A 20053-nucleotide genomic window follows, 5' to 3' on the forward strand; every position below is an offset into this window, starting at 1 on the left:
GGCATATAATCTATATTTATTTATATTTCATATAGGTACAATTAAAAAGGTTGAGGCTCTTTGTTAATTGATTTTACCAATTACCTTGCTTTATGTAACCTCTATCCAGGAAAGCTACCAATTTCCAGTCAAGAACCAGCATAGAACAGTTGGTGATTTCTAATTTGTTTTAACTATACTTTAAAAAAGTATCACAATGTATACATTTATCAAATCATTACTTTAAATATTTTACAGTTTTGTCAACTGCTCAATAAAGCTGACAAAAAGAATATGAAGTGATTACAACCAATTTGCCAGTTTAAGATTTATTAAAGTGGTGAACCCCTAGAAGAAGGCAAGAGGCAGGTGTTATCAGTACAATCTGAATCATGCCTAATAAAGTCTTATTTTCTTTGTGACTTTATTTCCTTTTTTCCTATTAATACAACTGACAGACTGTGACAAGGTTTCTAGATCATAAATTTCAAATGCATTTTTAATAGCTAGCTGGCATAAAGAAAATGGAGGATTCTCTCACCCTTTCACAACTGAGAAACAAAACCACAAATTACTAATGGCTCCCATTAGTTTAATTAAAATAAGGAATTAGCAACCTGGTCAAGGAATAAGCAACCTTCTCCAGCCACTGCCCCACACCTGGTCACAGATGCAAACAGACCAAAACCAATGAAGTCCAAAATTCATACAATAACATCCTGATTTTCCGAATGTCTGGAAATGATGTGTTAGGATTAATTTTCTGCTGTCTATTTTGACCCTCTTTGACAAAAATATCTCTGACATGTTTTGTGAATCATAATGTAATTCTCTGCAAAACCCCACTTATGGACATAACTAATGAATTACCATATAATGGATATGGAAGAGATGACAAAGAGAATGAATTTTCTGGCTCCCAGTTACAACGTAAAAGCCCCCAATGTCAAACTGCTGTGCCGTCATTTGCTTTTCTCTCTTAAAAGCAATGAATCAGATATATCTGCAATTGCTTAGGGTTCTGTTTCATCAGGGTTTTAATACATATATTATTCTATGTGGGAAAGGTTCACAATTTTAGCAGTTTAACAAGAAGTCTGCACTGAGAATAAGGTTTACTGAATTCTTTCAAATGCCTAAAAGCCTACAATGTCATATATGAAAAAGTTGTTTACAAATGTATAGATTTTTCTGACATCTGAATAAATCACTAAAAATAGGATGACTATAGTTAATGTTTCTTTAAAATAATTCTGAGCATTTCTGTCTTCTCTATTAAAAGTAGAACTTACAGATTATCTATGAATTTAAACTTACAAAAAATACCAGGTAATTTAGGAGAACAAAGTAGGATTTTAATTTTGTAAGAAAGAAAACACAGTAATCTATCCTCACTTTGATTCTATGAATACTTGCCCAGAGTCTATCCATGTCCCCTGGTGTGCTGCTTACTGCTCTGGCGGGGTGGGGGGGATGGGAAGAAGACCTAACCAACACAGCGCTGCCTTCTGCGGCTCTGATGGTCCACCAGGGAAATAGATGCACTGATGTGGCAACTGCTAGACACAGCGTACCTTGTTTAAGAGCACCTTCTCCTGCGCGGATGAAAGAGATTTCATTGGAATCCACCATGTGATACGCCCCATCTTGCAGGACAAACCGGAGCCCAGAGAGCTTGTGACCAGACAGAGGGCCCTTCTCGCAGGCATCCAAAAACCCCTGTTAATGAATGAACACAACTTCTGGAGTGAGTGGGTTTCACTCACAGAAGCATTAAGAAAAACCCCCAAACGTTTTAGTATTCAGAAGTGTAACATTTTTATGTATGCTATATTTCATTCTTTAAAAAAAAATTTTTTTTAAGTTGAACAGCCTATTTAAGTACTATTATTGTGGAATCTAGATGAGCAATCCCTTGCAAAAGTCTATTACTTAAAGGTGAGAGCTGGTTTGAAAGTGATGCTGAGAGTGCTAGCAATCACTTTCGCAACCTTTTCTTCAAGAATTACTAAACTCTCATGATGCATCACAGAGACAGCATGATCTTAATTTTACAAGGAGGAAACAGAGGAAAGGCAAATCTAAGAAATTCTCTAAAATAAAACTTCAATCAAAACTGACATCTAATCAACAGCTGTGTCTTAAGCTCCTACTATATACCTATCACTGCTCTGCCTCATTGGCAGATCACTACCTAACAGCTTTAGTGTTATACAATGTCAGTAAGAACTAAAATTAAAAGCTAATTTCATTTTTCCAAAGCAATTCTTTTTTTTAAAAAGCAGCTTTATTGAGGTATAACTGATATACAATAAACTACACATATTTAAAGAGTACAATTTGATAAGTGTGCAATTTTTTTTTCCATTCAGTCACTTAAATACTCGTAGAGCTCCTACAATTCAAGACAGTTTTTCATGGCAAGACAATCACACAGCTGCACATGTAGTACAATATATTTCTGACATTCAAAACTGTAAACTCTAAATGCTGAAAAATATCTGAGCTTTCCTTCACTTACGTTAATCCTGGAGAATAAAAGATAATTTAAAAGTGTGTGAATGACAAACTATTGTCTTGAAATAAAGTATAATGAATGAAACACACTAATCACAAAAAATGCTACCAAAATTAATGCTGCAGCCAAAATTATGATCTGTTAATAAAGATTTCTAAGTTAAAAGGTTAAAAAAACCTAAAAATCTCAATCTACAAGAATAGACAGTTGCTAAAGGTTTACAACAGTCTTAAAGCCAGTTGACCTAGAAAGCCAACAAATCACTAGTAACCCATTATATGTGCAAATCACTTCACAATTCCCGAAGAAATATCAGTCTTATCTGATCCTTGAGTTTGTGAGGGGTTCGAAATTAAGTACTATATGCTCAGTTTACAAAAGAAAGTGGCTCTGAACACCATGATTTACCCAAGGGCATGTTAATCACTAGCAGAGATAAGGACAGCACCCAGGTGTTGGGAATCTTAATGAATGTACATTCTAGGACATCAGTACACCTAAAATTTTCATAAATCCCTAACGCCTACTGCAAATTTCAAGTGCTGATTATAATCAATGAAGTAGTTTCAATTTATCAAGAGAAATACAATAACTATGATTAAGAAACAGAATGACTTCCCCTCATCGTCATAGCATATATTTATAGCTCTTGAACTTAATGATTCTAATCAGATGGAAAGCTTAATGAGAAAAAGCAGAACTGTAATGAAAATGAACCACCGAAAACAATGTGATAGCAATGTGCTTTGATACCTAAGAGACTGTTTTTGATTTTTTTTTAAATGCCATAAAGTTTTTGTTTGTTTGTTTTTACCTTTTCTACGGCAGGCACAAATTGCTTTGGAACATTTGACCCGAATGTTTCATCTGAAAACTCCAACTTAGTGTAGTTCTCTGGGTCCAGAGGCTCCAGTACACCTATCACTTTTCCAAACTGGCCTGCACCACCTGATTGTTTTTTATGTGTAAACTCAAACCTGAAAGTAATTTAGGAAGAAGAAGAAAAAAATCAACATAGCATTATATAATCACCAAAATGAAATAACTCCTACTAATTTAAATGAAAAACCACCTCTCATCATTTTTACTTTTTCCTTCAAATACGATGGCCTTGCTATAAAATTATTATAGAATTTATTTAAAAAGTAATCCTGTCCTTTCTGTTCTTACTTGGAGGTGAGGGTGGGGCACACCACCAAAGTAATCCATGGTTTTAATTCTTCTAATTCTGAATTTCACAAGTAGAAAGTAAAAGTCAACAAATTAAAATAAAAAGTCTGTGTAAGGTTCTTATTCTATTAATAGTAATCTACATTCCAAGAGCTTACCCATTTCTTTTGGAATGCCTCCCTTCCCTGGGACACAGTGTTCTCTCCTTAAATCTCTATGAGGACAATTACCTGAAAATAGGAGCTATGCAGTTAGTTCATTGAGATAGTTGCTATTTGATTTTACAACTTGTACACTATGGACTGAGAAAATATGAGAGAAGGGAGTTTCAGGCGGAATAACTAACACCTGAAAATGATTAATGGCAAAATGATCACGATTAACGTAAGTCATTCAAATAGACACACAGGGCTTCCCTGGTGGCGCAGTGGTTGAGAGTTCGCCTGTCGATGCAGGGGACACGGGTTCGTGCCCCTGTCCGGGCGGATCCCACGTGCCACGGAGCAGCTGGGCCCGTGAGCCATGGCCGCTGAGCCTGCGCGTCCGGAGCCTGTGCTCCGCAACGGGAGAGGCCACAACAGTGACAGGCCCGCATGTCGCAAAAAAAAAAAAAACCAAAAAACAAACAAATAGACACACAGGTCAGTGTTTACTTGAAACTACTAATGACAACATAAATAGGATGAAATAATCACCTTACATGCATACTAAATATATGTAAACACAGGCTACAATATCATTGAAAAAATATTTCATGAGTATCTACTGTTTGCAAGGCATTTTTCCTTTAAACTGAAACCTTCCTCAAGACCATAAGATGTAAGAAGCTGGCTGCTTTCAAAGGTGTCTGCAGATAACTGCAGGTAAGTGGGCATTAATGAGTGTGTGTTCCTGCGTACAGATCTGTGAATGGTTTGGAAGAAGTAAACAGCAAATTTCAGTAGATGTCAGCTTGGAATAAGCAGTTTCCATAGAGAGCCTAAGCGTGAATGTGCCTGATGAACTGCCTTTAAATAATCTTCCAGCAGCCAAGAGCTTCAGGATAGGCTGGGAAACAATGCTGAACGGTTGATTTTCCCAGGAGAGAAACAAACAGCTATCAGAACCGAGAGCAGGAAAAGGAGAAGAGAAACAACTGCCAAATCACCACAGAATTACTGGAGGGATTCCAAAACTGTGGCCCACTGACATTCTCTAGTATGCTCAAGTTCTCTGAGACATTTCAAATTTTGTTTTCAATTTGACAATAATATGACATACAACATACTCTAGATCTGTGCTGTCTACATGGTAACCACTAATCATGGATATTTACATTGAAATTAAATAAAATTTAAAATTCAGTTCCTCAGCTGCACTAGTCACATTACAAGTGGTCAACAGGCAGGTGTGGAGAGTGGCTACTGTCCGGGACAGCAGAGCCAAACATTTCCATCACTGCACAAACTGCTACTGGACAGCAGTGCCCTGGAGGGCCAGATCACAGCCAAGCAATCCCTGCAGTTTCAGGGACCGTGGCTGCATTTATAATCACGTGGATGCCAAATAACAGGACACTTATGTGCCAGGCTTGTGCTAAGCAGTTTTTATGAACTGTCTTACTTGTTCTTCACCACAGACCCCAGGAAGTAGGCACTATTTTTTATTATTATTTTACAGGTGAGAAACCTGAGGGTCAGAAAAGCTAAGTAACTTGCCAAATGTGATACAGCTCTTAAGTGGCAGAGCCAGGATTTGTACCAAGACCAACACTCTTAATCAAACATGTTTCTAAAAGGCTAATAAGAATATAAACTGATTTAAGCCGCACACAATGCATTCATTTCAAAAGCTGTTAGAAGACACTGCACAGAGAGATTTTACTGTAGCTTAAATAGAGAAGTGGAAGAACTAAGACATCACTTGATAGGCACTGAATAGATATGCTGAAGGCAAAAGAATCCATGCTCCTGTGGTCAGACCACTGGAATTTTGTAAAAGACAATTTCATTTTGACAAAACATCATCTCTCACATTAAAATTACTGTTAATTAGAATTGTGTTGGTTTTATTGTATATCTCTGTTTTGTAGATTTATTTTGACTTCATAGTCTTATCAAAGTTGCAAGCCATAGGCGTTTTTACTTAAGTTTTATGTCCATACAGTTATTTAAAATAATTTAATTTGCCCGATCCCAGAGACCCATAATAATTTTGCTACTTTCAAGGTAACTCATACATTATTCAAGTTTGCAGATAATGATCTCTTGACTTACCACTAATGAAATTTTAGTAAGTAAGATTTCAAGGACTCAAATATAGGAATAAGATTCTCTCAATGCAGTTTATTTACTTAACATCTAAATAGGCAGTTTAAAAATTTTAATGTAATAATTATATTTTAAAAAGAACCTAAATTGGTATGTGTACTTTTAGTAAATAAATGCCTGATATGTCACAACCTCTGTTACTAGCCTTGATCTACAGAGATGGTAACTGTATCCGTAAAGCTTCAAAAGGGTGATTTCATCCAGGAAGCTCACATATTGTACTCCTCACAACTCTAACTGGTAATAAAACAGATGTTAACTAGCTACTTGTGAAAACTTCAAAATTTCATTATCAGCAAAAAAGCTCTTTCTGGGTAATTAGAATGTATTAGGCCACTCCTTCTTGGACACTATCAAAGGAGCACATAATTCATACAACTAACACACAAATACAATGACAACCTAAGAGGTTGGCTGATAGATGAATGACTCACACCCCCCCCCCCGCCCCCGCCCCAAAACAGAAAAACAAGCTTCAACTTTTTATAAAAAGCCTTGAGGAGAAACTAACCCTTTCATCCTCTAGTTACTTGATGGTTGTTGGCTAATATAATTAGAAAGAATGGGAATGCCTTACTACTTACTATTCTTTAAAAATCTACTTACTCCAAATACTTTATTTATAAATAAATAAAAAAGGGTATTTGAGGAAAACAACACATTACAAATACATTTTTGTTAACTTTTTTTAAAAAAAGCAACACAGTATATGTCTACCCAAGGAACCTTCAAAATTCGTTTTGGGAAAATAGCAGAGTCTTTATTTCTAAGCCAACAAGCTACAGTGTCAGTTTGGCTATACATTTGATGAAAAGAAATCTTAGCTGGTAGATCTGCAGCAAATCCAAAGAACAGCCTAGACTATAGTTCCTTTAAAGCTCACAGGAGGTAATTAAGAGATCTGGAGAGTAAAAATGCACTGCCTACTAAAAGTCTGTGCTTGCTTAAGGAGCTTTAAAAACTGCTTTTGTTATAAGTTACTTCAATGTAGTGCTTTGTATAAATTCAGTTTTTAAGTTTTAATCCTCAAAGTAAAATTTTCAAAGTGATTCAGAAAGTTGGAAGCATGGTGTGATATCAAAACCTCATCTTTCGAAGATCAGCAAAGGGAGAGGAGTGCAAGTACCTTTTAAAATTCTCCTGACCTAAATTACATAATCCTCCAAATTAACACTATCGTTTGCAGTCTCTCGTACCCTGATTTGGGCAGAACTGATACACCACCACAGAAAGCTGGGTATGAGCAAGCCTGTTCCTGGCCAGGGAAGAGAAAAGAAGGAATCACAATGACTCACTACCTGGCGCTCCTTTGTACTTTGCCCCGTGCCGGACACTGTGGATGGTGTATAAGGAAGTTGCGCTCGTGCCGGACACTGGGTGGTGTATAAGGAAGTTGCGCTCCAGTCTGCAAGTAAAGTAACCAGCCTCCTTCCACGAAGAGGAAACTTGAAGGCCCAGAGACTCTCCACTAAGGCGAAGGCCCGAAAGCCCCTCCCCAAGCTTCTGTAAAGGTTAATAAAAGGAAGGATGTAGTCCCTGACAACCCAGCCCAACGACTCCCTCCTCACCCCCCCTTAAAGGAGGAGGGGGCTCTCTCTGAACAGGGACCAGAGAGTAACAGTAGGCGGTAGCAGGGCGGGGCTCCAAGAGCAGCCTCGGTAGGAGCCAGCTCCCAGGCAGCGGCTTGCAGAATCGGAAGGAGGGAGACAGGGAGGGAAGGAGGGAAGGAGGAAGACAGGGAGGGAAGGAGCTGGCGGCCCCGCCCCAGGCCCCGCCCAGCCCGAAGAAGGAGGGCTGACTTTTCCGCCTGGGGGACTCGGCAGCAGGCAGGACGGGGGTGCCCTTCCCTTCCTGTGAAGCTCGAGCAGCCCCACGCAAGCCCAGCCGCCGCTCACCAAGAATGGCAATCCCTCCGACCCACTACCCGGCCTCCAGGGCGGCCTCGGTGGTAGAGAGCTACATCAACTACCAGCAGGGCAGCCCCCACAAGGTGTTTCTGGTGCAGACAGTCAAACAAGCCAGCCTGCAGGTGAGTCGGGCAGAGGGTGGTGGCGGCACCTGCTACCGTTCCCCCCACCGTCGAGGGTCTCAGCTCCACCTGCTCCTGACTCGCCACACCCCTCGCCCGTTTTGGGCCTCAAGGCTAGCTGTCTCTCTAGAGGAGTTGGCTTTTCTGGGCTTGGGCTACACTCCAGTCTCTGGAGACAGCCCCAGGGCTGTTTGTTGTTTTTACGGGAAGGCAGAGACACTGATAGTTTTTATGGGCCCTGCTACAAGGAAATCGGTAAATGTTCTCAATTGGGGCGGCCTCTCCCCTTTCCCCAAGTGAAACTTATAGGAACCATTTTCAAAAGGATCTTAAAACTGGCGCTATGTTTAGCTTCTACTACTCCAATCCGGGCCAAGAGAAGCTCCCGTCTTGCAAAAGATTCTTCACTGCCTGAATTTTAAGATCAATCCTTTATTAGACTCTTAGACCAAAATGAAGGGGTAAACAAAAAGCAACAGAAACTGACAAAGCAGAGTAAAAGTACTGTGGCCTGAAGCTTCACTTCAACCATCCAAACACTACTGCCAGTGACTGCTGTGAATGATGGGCCCCCTCTGGCTAAAGGGTTAAATTTAAACTGCTCAAGACCTCAGCAACCACTAAGCTTGTTTCCGTTTTACTAAAATCTAATAGATTTGAGACTGTCCCTTATTTATCTGACAGAAGTTTAACTGCTAACAGTCTTTAAGAGCTGACAGGGAGTAAATGTTATTTCAAAACCACACCAGATAACATAATTAGGTACAAATTCTCAATTACATCTTGATTCAAAAGTGAAATATCTAAACGTCTGTCTAACTGTTATAAAATTTGTTAACGCATCATTTTGCAGGTCCAGTAACATACAAGTCAAAGCAGTACTTAACATTCTCTAACCACTTCGCAGTGTGCTGCCTCAAAATGGAATTCATCTTCATTGAACACTATCTGGAGGGTACATAAGGGTTTATGAAAAGGCTTTTCAACGGTGCATCCTATTTGTCACCTTTAGAATTAAAATTTTCAAAATTTCTTATGTGGAATTTAGGATCACAGATCCAGAGGTTAGAGTACTCCGATGATTGAAAGTGAATTATAACCGATTTTATTTATATATGCTTTTATCTCACCCTCTTGTTCTCATCCAAAATAACCCTGCTAGAGGACCTGCTAAATTAGATGTCACAAACATGGTGACATTCCTTGGTCAAGGTGTAAGGCCTTGATCATTTACCCCCAACAGTCAGCACCATGCCCAACCAAATGAGAATGGATTCTTCTAACAATGTAAAGAAATTGAGTTATTGTTATAATAACACCACATTTTCTTAATTTTAGGATATTCCGGGAAGAGGACGAAAGTATTGCCTTAAATTTTCTGTGGAAGAAATTATCCAAAAAGTAAGTGAAATGTCATTTTATTATGAAATAAAATTTGATTCCTAATATTCCATATCACCTCTGCTGATCAAATCATAGGATTAATTTGGTTTTTAAAAGAGTTGTTGTAAAATCCCTGCCTCAAAAAAAAAAAATGATCACCATACAAAGGTCAGTTTTTACTTTTTGTGTATTCTGAGATACACTTAGTATTTCTATCACACTATTTAGAAAAGAGACTCTATATACTTCAGTTCAAATAAACTTCCTTTAAAAATGTTACGTACTCATAGGCCAGTATGAATTTATGCCTAATATGAACAAGTGTAATAATGAACTCTACAATTATCATCACTTTTTAAATGTCTGTTTCATTCTGTTTTTCATTTCTTTTATTTAAAGAAAGCAAGTGCTTTCTTAGATATTTATGAGCAATAGAATGGCCAACTGATACCACTGTGTTCAGATAAGAATCTTTCAGTAATGGGGCAGGGAAATTTAAAAAATACATACACCTGTCAAATTATTAATGAGACAAACTTAAAAGGAAGGAACTGCCACTTGTACCATAACCATCCTGAAATTTAAAAAAGCTTGCCCTTTTGTTAAGCATAATTAAGAAGAGATACAGGCTAACATAAGGAGATTCGTTAAAAGGCATTTGAGCTGCTTGACAGTCATCTTTACAAAGCAGAACCAACGCTACAATCTTCTCATTTTATATTTGGATATAGATTGCAGAATCTGAGTTTGAGAAAATTTCTGTTATTTCAGGAGGAGAGAATAAGAGTAATGGACAGACTTAAAAAAAGTAACCAGAGTCTAGAGTTGGTATATAAAGACAGACTAAACTCTGCCTTACAAATGGACTTCCCATTAATACTGAAATACATAGTTTAAAATGAATTTACAAGATTATGAGACCTTGTATGTTATAAAATAAGTTACCTATTTTAGATACCTCTAAGAAAATTATTGGGCCACCACCAGTTAGATACCTCTGGAATAGGTACACTCAAGTCAAGTCTGAAACAACATCATTAGGGGGGCGATGCTTTAAATGTTATAACTCAAAGAACAATAATCAGTAATGGATGTCCATCTACATGTAAAGATCTTTCACAAAATGTTTCAAACAGCAAGTTACAGTGAATTGCACAGCTGAAGTACTGTACCCTCCAATGGGACAAGATACTGCACCAGAAGTCAACTTCACATTTGAAGGAGAGATTGGAAAGAACCCAGATGAGGAAGATAACACATTTTATCATAGACTCAAGTCTATGAAGGAACCACTAGAAGCACAAAATATTCCAGGTATATAACTATATGGCACGGAAAAACATTTTTTTCGACTTTAAGATCAATATCAATTACCTATGCTCAAAATTGTTAGATGTTAACATTATGCTGGCAATATACTGACTTTTGCAAAAATATTTATTACTAATCTAATTCAACAACAAAAAAAGCCTTGAAACTTTATAGATCAATCTATGGCTTAATTAAATTAATTACTTTCTGTACACATTTGAAGAAAACTAAGACATGACTTAAAGTTTAGATTTTTTTAAAGGCTAATACTGTATATATAAAATAATTCCATTTATCATATAAATGTTTCCCTCACCAGACAGTTTTGGAAATGTACCTCAAGAAATGAAGCCAGTTCAACATTTAGCCTGGGTTGCCTGTGGTTATATAATATGGCAAAATTCCACTGAAAATACATGGTATAAAATGGCAAAAATTCAAACTGTCAAGCAAGTGGTAAGTAATTTCTATAAAATACACTATTAACAGATTTAATATTTACTGAAGGTGTTATAATTTATGATTGGATGAATAGTGCCCCTTTAGTCATTTTGTATTTAAGATAGTGAAGTCAGTATTTGAAGAAGTCAGTTATCAAGGCTAGAGAAGGTGAAGCTGCAGTTTCAAGAGAGTGAAGTCTTGAATTATAAATAATTTGGCAATGGTTTTTGTGTGCAGCTTAATACAGATTATTTCCTTTCGCAACCTAAGTTTTGTGTTCAAATTACTATAATCATGTGATACTGAAACCACCTCTGCTTTTCTCCTCTAGTGAAATGGTAGTGTCAGAGCTAGAGATATGGCTGGTTTTTTTTCCCCCAGGATCAGCTGGAACAAAAATATTAGCATCTCAGTCTTTGTGAAGCTTGCTGTATATAATTATCTTTTATAACCCATTTAGTCATAATTGACAACCTCATATCTTACTTGTTGCTAGCCTTGTATTTTAAGTCTGATATGACTATTCCAAACTGCCTCTTTCTAGACCTTAAAGAGATTAAATTCTTTGAGTTTAGCTTTATTAAGAGGTTTAAAAGAAAAACAAAATATGTCAACTAGTAGTATTTAATGGAATACAAGAAAAATACTCTGTAAGAGAAAAGCACTTTCCATTGGCTTGTTTCAGTTTGTTGATAACAAACTGCAAGGCAGATGGAGCACCTTTACTCCACAAGCTTTTGCAGCCACTTATTAGATAACTTTGGACACTGGAGGACAGGATACCAATTACAGTACTCAGAGTGTAATGCCAAATACCTAGCATCACTATCTATAACACTTTAAGAGAGCTTTTTCTAATGCATTTTTGTAGATAGCAACCTTGGTTACAACACTCCTATAGGGGCATTGAGGCTCAGATAATTGAGTAGCTGGGTCCACGTTACAGAGGATATACAATCACAATCATGATTTTCAAGCCATGTTTTTATAGCAAAATATGCAGTGTGACTGCTTTATGAAATAAATTTCCTGTAACCCTTCACTAAATTGAAGTTTTAAAGCATTAATGAAAATCCCAACAGAAGAGTTTAACCACTGCTTCAGCGTGTATATATTATATATCTTTACCTATTATGATCCAACACGTAAGAAACCTTCCTGATTTTTACCTTATCCTTAAAGGACATTCTTTGTTGATATAGTCAAAGAAGGGATTGCTTCAAGATACTATTAAGGAGAGAAGAGTATAGTTTTATTTGATCCTGGGGCCATATTTATAATTACTGTCAACCAAAGGAGCCACAGGAGTTTGTGCTGCCTCTTGGAGTCTAGGGCTTGTTTCAATACATCAGTTATAAGCCTTAAAGAGCCTTGGGTGAGTACAGCAAATTTCTGACGACCATGGTTTGAAGCTCTGTAGATGCAATATTTCTGTGCAGCTGATAGTATAAATACTTTATATGTCCAAAGCAATAAGCAGCATAGATCAAAGCTTTAGTTACAAAATCAAACATTACATTTTATTATTTTCAGTTTTTTAAAAGAGAATTTCTATTACAAAATTGGTTTCCTTTAGTGTAAACTCTCATTTCAGTAGTTTATATCCCTTAAACGATGCTTTTCTGAATAATGGAAACATTAAGGAATTTAAATGACAAATTATAGACTCTAATGTTCTTAGTAGCTACCACAACTCAGAAACTAAAAACAGAAAGGGTAAATGATTTTTAGAGTAACAAATTTTTAAAAAATCATGATTTTAAAATGTAGTTTGAAAAAAATCTTATTTATAAAAGAATAGTTTTTCTGCCAGGCTAAATAAATTATGACATTCAATTTTTAATTTTACTTAAGTGGAAGTATTACTGTCATCTACTAATGAAAGCTGATTCTTAAAATTATCATTTTTGCCAATGATATCAAGTTTTAAATGCAGGTTTTTATTTTTTATTATAGCAAAGAAATGATGACTTCATTGAGTTAGACTACACCATTCTACTTCATGACATTGCATCTCAGGTAGAGTATCATTTTCCTTTATTTGATGCTACTTTGAAAATTGAGACTCATTTTGTAGTCACAGTATGCCTTATTAATTTTGACTCTAAATCAGAATTCATATAAATTCAAATAGGCACCAGGTTGAAATATATTACACTTGCAGCAATTTAACTTGTTTTGTGCTTTCTTTATGAGGACTGTTTTGTTTCTAACAATATAAACCCAACTCTGTTTTCTTAAATGTTTTCTGAATTTTATCATAGCATCGGTTTCCTTTACTTGCAGGAGATTATTCCTTGGCAAATGCAAGTTCTCTGGCATCCACAATATGGTACTAAAGTAAAACATAATAGCCGTCTACCAAAGGAAGCACAATTGGAATAAATGAAGACTGTAACATTCGATGAAGTATAAACATGCTTATTAATGATGTGTATACCAGTCTTCATTGATAACTAGCTTAAAGGGTCAGACAAATCTCGTAAGTGTCCCTTTGTATAAACGGCCTGAACTACAGAACTATATAGCTTCCATAATAAAGAGCATCACAATGTAAAAGTGTCTTATCAACAGTAATAGCGCTATGTATATCCCCTAATAAAAAGCTTTAAATTCCAGCCTCATAGTTTATGTTTAATCGTTTTGCATACTTACGGGACAGGGGCCGTAATGGTTTCTCTGAAAGCAACTTTTGGCTTTCCTGTGATACAAGGACAGCCATATTCTCTTTCCATCCTCTAAAAAGAGCAGGAGAGATCTTTTTGATATATTTAAATTAAAAAAATAATAAACTAAAGGAAGAAAAATCCTAAGAATCTCAAATACCTTAGAAGCATTCATTTAAATATGATAAGCAAATGATAAATCTTAAATCACTTAAGTACCTTATGAGGATAAATACATGATATTAAGCAATACAAACTGCTTTTACAGATTTTATATAAATGAATTCTAATGATTGAATGATTAATTTATACTTACCTCCAATTAATCTATCCACTAAAACTTTATCTTTGCTCCATTTTATTACATATTTACTGGAATAGTATATGAATCTGCTGTCATAATTTTCTACTATCTCAACTTTAAAGATATAATCAGAACCAGAATTTTTAATCGTAAGTCACATATATTTTGTTTTCGTTCACATACACACAAGACCTTTCCTAGGTAAGCAGGAGCCCCATCTACCCACTTGTTTATCTCCATTATAATGATCTTCAAGTAGTGACTTGAGATGAAAACAGGCAAGAAATGGCCTGAAGAGTGGGTACTGGTGGGCCAATTTCTCAGCAGGTTTCTCCCTGAGGTTGTCTTCCTAAGGCTGAGACCAGGATACACTCGACCCAAGGGACCATAACCTAGGGATGGATCAATGGTCTTACTGCAAATCCCCTGAGCCTTGATTCTAGAAGTCTGCAATGTTTTACGAATAAAAAGATTTAGAAACCAAAAGTAATTAATTAGTAAACACACACTGGAAGAAGCAGTATACCACATCTAGATACAAAAACCAGAGTGAAGCTTGAAGAACCACTATTAGTTTACAACCATTAGATTGAGAACTATCGACTTTTAACAAAACATAGACATAAATAAAGTGAATTTAACTTCTTTGTTATTCATTACCTGAGCATAGATTTCCAGGTGTAATTCTCCCATTCCAGATACAATTGTCTCTTTGCTCTCAGTGTCAAAGTGGACTTTAAATGTGGGATCTTCTCTTGTAAACCTGCCAATGCCTTTTGAAAATTTTTCCAGATCATTCTTTAAAAAAAGAAAATCATTACACATTTTACTAAGCATGGTAAGCAATGAAATTGTTGAAAAAACTTTAATGAATGAAATCAAATACATGAACAGTTAAAAAATAAAAATGATCTACCATCTAGTTTCTAGGCTATATCCTTTTAATATGAGAGCTTGGATACCACACAGCCAAGACAGCAGGGAACAGCTAACTGAGAGAATTTTCTTTTCACACCAAGATACAGGAGTCCAAGACTTAACTCTATGCCCTTTCCTATTATATTGACAAAAACTGTCCATTTGTGGAAAACTGCCCATAAAGCAGAAAGCAGAATCTGTGTTACTGTGTTATATTTTAGAAATCCTATACATAATCAAAGGAATCAGCATGGTTACCAAGATTCTACTGCAGATTCAAGAGGGCAGTTAAGACCAACACTAGGCAAATGCACATGAGACCTCTCCCTTTCAAAACTATCTGCTTGGATGTGGTTTGATGCACCTTTATTCTCCTTAGATGTAACTTCCTTATGTGGTAAGCAGAATAATGGTCTTCTAAGGACATGCCCTAATCCCCCCCAAACCTGTGACTGTTACCTTACACGGCAAAGGGGACTCAGCAGATGTAAGTAAGGTTACAGACTTTGAGATGGGGAGATTATCATGAATAATCTGGACAGGCCCAATTAAATTGCATGGGCCTTTAAAAATGGAAGCTGAGGGACTTCCCTGGTGGCGGGCGCAGTGGTTAAGAATCCGCCTGCCAATGCAGGGGACACGGGTTCAATCCCTGGTCTGGGAAGATCCCACATGCCACAGAGCAACTAAGCCTGTGCACCACAACTACTGAGCTTGCGCTCTAGAGCCCACGAGCCACAACTACTGAGCCCACACGCCGCAACTACAGAAGCCCATGTGCTGTAGGGCCCATGTGCTGCAACTACTGAGCCTGCATGATGCAACTACTGAAGCCTGCATGCCTAGAGCCTGTGCTCCGCCACAAGAGAAGCCACTGCAATGAGAAGCCTGTGCACTGCAATGAAGAGTAGCCCCTGCTCGCCGCACATGCACAGCAACGAAGACCCAATGCAGCCAAAAAAATTTTTTTTTAATAAAATAAAATAAAAATGGAAGCTGAATGAAGAAAGGTAGTGGAGAGATGGGAAGAGAAAAAGAAGAGACAGGAGATATTTGAAACATGAGAGGGGCTCATTTTGCCGTTGCTGGCATTGAAGACAGGAGGAAGGGGGCTATGAGCAGCCTCTAGAAGCTACAAACAGCCCTCAGGTGACAGCAAGGAAATGAGGACCCCAGTCCCACAACAAGGAGCTGAATTCTACCAACAATTTGAGTAAGCAAGGAACTAAACTGTCCCCTAGAGCCTCCAAGAAAGAAACAACACAGCCTTGCCAATACCTGATTTTAGCCCATTAAGAACTGTGTCCGAATTGTGGCCTACACAACTGTAAAATAATACATCTGTGCTGTTTTAAGCCACTAAGTGTTTGCTAATTTCTTACAGCAGCAACAGAAAACTAACACGCCCCACTCACCAATATTAACAGCTATCACATGTGGCTGAAGATGTGTTATGTGTTTTGTATAGGTTATCTCAAATTCTAATCACAAGGCTGCACGACAGAATTATCCATGTTTTACAGGTGAGGAAACTAGGTACAGACAAGTTGCTCAAGTCCACAGAGCTAGCTGGGCTTGAATCCTGGGTTAGTCTATCTCCAAAGTCTTTTCCCTTTTTCCTGCACTAGCCAGGGACTCTCAACTTACTAGAAGATCACCCCTGCCCCACTACTGAGATTCAGGGTTTTATGCAGTGATTTCATTATTTGGTATATATTAATTCTCCAGGAAGCAGACAACCCCAAGACACCAAAAAACCTTTTGAATATTGATGCGTTTGATTTCCCTCCATGATTGTGAACTATCAACAGTTAAATGTCTTACATGAACTCTGGAGTTAGGAATAAAGAAGAAGAATATCTTTAACTTCTAGCCCTTCATCTTCTGAAGGGAAAAGCAACCAATCTGGCAAAGTACTTGGAGCAAACTGTGGCATCTCACTGTGGTAAGATGTAAAGCTCGCCTTTCAACTTTCTGAGATAGAGTGACTGAACGTTTCCTGCCACCTCAACATTCTCTTTTCTATAATGAGAAGGGCCTGGAAAATCTCAGTTCCTCAAAATAGATGAAGTAGTTGCTGTTAATATATCCACAAGACAATAAATGAGAATACGTTCTGTAAATGATAGTACCCAGATGACAAGAAATCATAAAATATTCACTCAATGCATGAATGAGTTAATGTCAATATATCACGTTAAAATGACTGTTATGAATGTAACTAAAGAACTAAACAATTATGTTTCAAGATCAGGACTAATTCCAATGACAAGCAATGCATATGCAGAACCTATTCAAGCAATTTTGGCTAAAAAGCTAAATGACATCAAATCCAATCATAAAACTTTGTATTTGAAAGTGAGTCAAAACAGTCTTGTTTGAAGGCCTTCCATGTTATAGTCAGACATTTACTTCATAACTACCACAGATGTAGAGATGTATTATAATCCATGAGGCAATTAATCTAAGTAATATTTTAATATACTTTACAGTGAGGTTTTTCTGCAACTTAGGACAAATGCCTCAGTTGCCTCTCTTCCATCTCTTATGATCTGAATCTAGGAAGTTACTCACACTTAACACTCCACAGCCAATGATATACCTTTACTATAGTAAAGAGTTATAAAGCACAGTCTCATGAATACTTTAATACCATCAACTTCTTCAAATATACTGTGAAGTACTTACTACTAATAGACTGGTAAATTTTAAAAGGTGATCTGAATACCAAAAGAGGAAATAGAGACCAAAAGACTGCTGGTTATCACAAGACACCATGTGCATTGTGGAGACAGACAAAAAAGAGCTCAAGTTTTTACTGTGATATACTGAGCGTTAAATCAAACTCCTACCTTGTTAGAAGGCTTCACTGCTATTGAAATGACAGGATCAGGAACATGAATTGACTCCTAAAATATTTTTCAAAGAACAGAGAAGAATTCAAATACAGTACCGTATGTGTCAGGGATGGATTAATTTTAATGTTCTCCTTTACAACAGAACAAAAGACAAATACTAGTCAACATCTTAGGGTAGACAAATATATCTTGGTCTGTTTTTCCTTAAATAAATGAATATATTAACATATATAGGTGTCCACTTATATGATCTCCTCCCTCCCAAAATAACAAAAATAAAGCATCTATTTACTTAACTGTTTAAGACCCTTAAGTTTGTTGACACTTTCAGTTTAACATAATCGTTACGTATAATGAATTCAAATGCTGAGATGTGGAATACTTATTAGCTAGTGGCTACATCTGCTATAGCTATCTTCTGATAAGTTATTTAATCAAAATATACTGCCATCACTGATAAGAGAAGCAGAAAAAGGGACTAGATTCTTTATACATATGATATCTCATTTAATCAGTCACAACTCTGAGAGGCAGATATTATTATCCCCATTTTACAAATAGAAGCATTAAAGGCTTGGCAAGAAGAATAACTAACTTGGCCAAGGGCCAGCAGGTAGCACAGGGCAGACATAAGACTGACCAGGGTCTATTTGCCTCAATGCCTGAGTACTTCCCACAACCTCCAGTCCCTTCATATTGGTAATGACAAGTTTAGAAAAAGCCTTATCAATAATACTTGTCAAAAAGTCCCCTTATCTAGATCCCCCAAAAACCTTTACAGATTTATGATTTTTGTAGTGTCCTAACTTCACATGTAAAACCATAGACATTAGAGAGTATTTTATACAAAAAAGCTAAATTATAAAATTAAGAATTCATCATATGATACAGGAGCTATTATAGTGCTCATGTGTTATGTTGGACCAGTTCTTATATAAACAACCCACTGTAAATTCCTTCCCTGCAAATCACCTATACCCTGTGTACTCATATTCATCCTTTACTGAATGAATTCAGGAGAGGGAGCACCCTCATGAACACATGGTCATACCGTGCAAGAGCCTGCTGTCCTGTGGGGGCAAAAAGGGGAGGAGTAAAGGGGACTGAAAGGCGGGGACTGGAAGGTGGGAATTGCCCGAGCATGCTCTTCCCTTCAGTCTCCCTCAGTGATGAAAAGGGACCTATGAGTTCCACAAGGCAGGCTGTGTACAGTAAGTGGGACTGTCTAGTTGCATCCTGCCTGCAGGGCAGGGTTCTGTTCTGTCATGCTGCCCCTGGAGTCTAGCCAAAATGTTACAGCCTGCTCTTACAGTTCTCTAGGGGATTGAGGGAAGGGTCCAAGCTCCAGCTGCCGAGTTAATAAGGAAGGAGCACTTGGCTGGGACTAGCCTGATGACGGTGACAGCAATCAGAGGTGTGCCCACAATGGGGAGGCACATCTCAGGGTAGGAGTCAGCGCTACACATGCCAGGTTACCTGGTGGAGATTTTCCCTCCATGCTAAACCCTGGAGAATGGTGGAATGATTTTACTACGAAAAACCAGGTAAGTTAGCTAACAGAGCACTTGTTTAGTTGACATTAGAAGAGCCATAACCAACCTACACTTGATGCCCGTGGCACTCAATGAAAACTTCTGTGGTTGTTTTTCTGAAGTACTAAAACATAGACTTTTGAAACGCAAGTGATAAACAGCTTTGAAGTTAAATGACTTACCATAGAAAGGCCACTATTATCTTTGTTTGTGAATGTGTCTCCACTAGCACAGTCAATGCCAAACAACGCACAGATGTCTCCGGCAAACACTTCCTCAATATCCTAAATAAAGAATACAATATGACACTTGCAAGTAATACAAACCAGGACATCATAACTAAAAAGTAACTGCACAATAAACACATTGTACACAAACAAACGTGGCAGAATCTCACCATGAATTCCATAAAGAAGGAATTAGATAGAATCAATGCAACACCAACAATCAACCACGGCAAGGTATACCTTCAACAGGGCCCTTATTTAAACCACACGTCAACTGACAAGATTTTACTTTAAATGGAAACTCCGAGCTATGGCATCTTTACTTGGAGGATCTGCAGTACTAACAGAACACAGAACCTCACGGTTCTAAAGTTATTTCTATAGAATTAAAAAGCATGTAGTATAGAA

The 20053-nt window shown here is 37.4% G+C and overlaps 2 protein-coding genes across 4 annotated transcripts in view; one reads left to right on the top strand and one right to left on the bottom strand.

The window, feature by feature from the left end:
• Positions 1–20053, bottom strand: part of GFM1 (G elongation factor mitochondrial 1) — a 42786-nt gene that overhangs the window by 5447 nt on the left and 17286 nt on the right. For both annotated transcript variants that reach the window (XM_082839728.1, XM_082839729.1), the window contains exons 10-15: positions 19601–19702; positions 17881–17937; positions 14771–14908; positions 13796–13878; positions 3312–3474; positions 1554–1698 (exon numbers count right to left, since the gene is read on the bottom strand). In XM_082839728.1, the coding sequence (XP_082695854.1) occupies positions 1554–1698; positions 3312–3474; positions 13796–13878; positions 14771–14908; positions 17881–17937; positions 19601–19702 (688 nt within the window). The remainder of the gene's footprint in view (positions 1–1553; positions 1699–3311; positions 3475–13795; positions 13879–14770; positions 14909–17880; positions 17938–19600; positions 19703–20053) is intronic.
• LXN (latexin) lies at positions 7877–13788 on the top strand (the record flags this gene model as incomplete). 2 transcript variants are annotated; one of them, XM_082839732.1, is made up of 6 exons in its annotated part: positions 7877–8005; positions 9344–9406; positions 10525–10702; positions 11019–11155; positions 13097–13159; positions 13427–13788. In XM_082839732.1, the coding sequence occupies 6 exons, from the start codon at positions 7877–7879 to the stop codon at positions 13523–13525; spliced, it is 669 nt and encodes a 222-aa protein (XP_082695858.1). In that variant the 3' UTR covers positions 13526–13788. The 2 variants fall into 2 exon arrangements, with proteins under 2 accessions (XP_082695858.1, XP_082695857.1); XM_082839731.1 differs by having other exon boundaries at positions 13097–13788.

The sequence above is a fragment of the Leucopleurus acutus genome (genome assembly GCF_964270905.1).
Source record: "Leucopleurus acutus genome assembly, chromosome: 5".
Taxonomy (NCBI): Eukaryota; Metazoa; Chordata; class Mammalia; order Artiodactyla; family Delphinidae; genus Leucopleurus; species Leucopleurus acutus.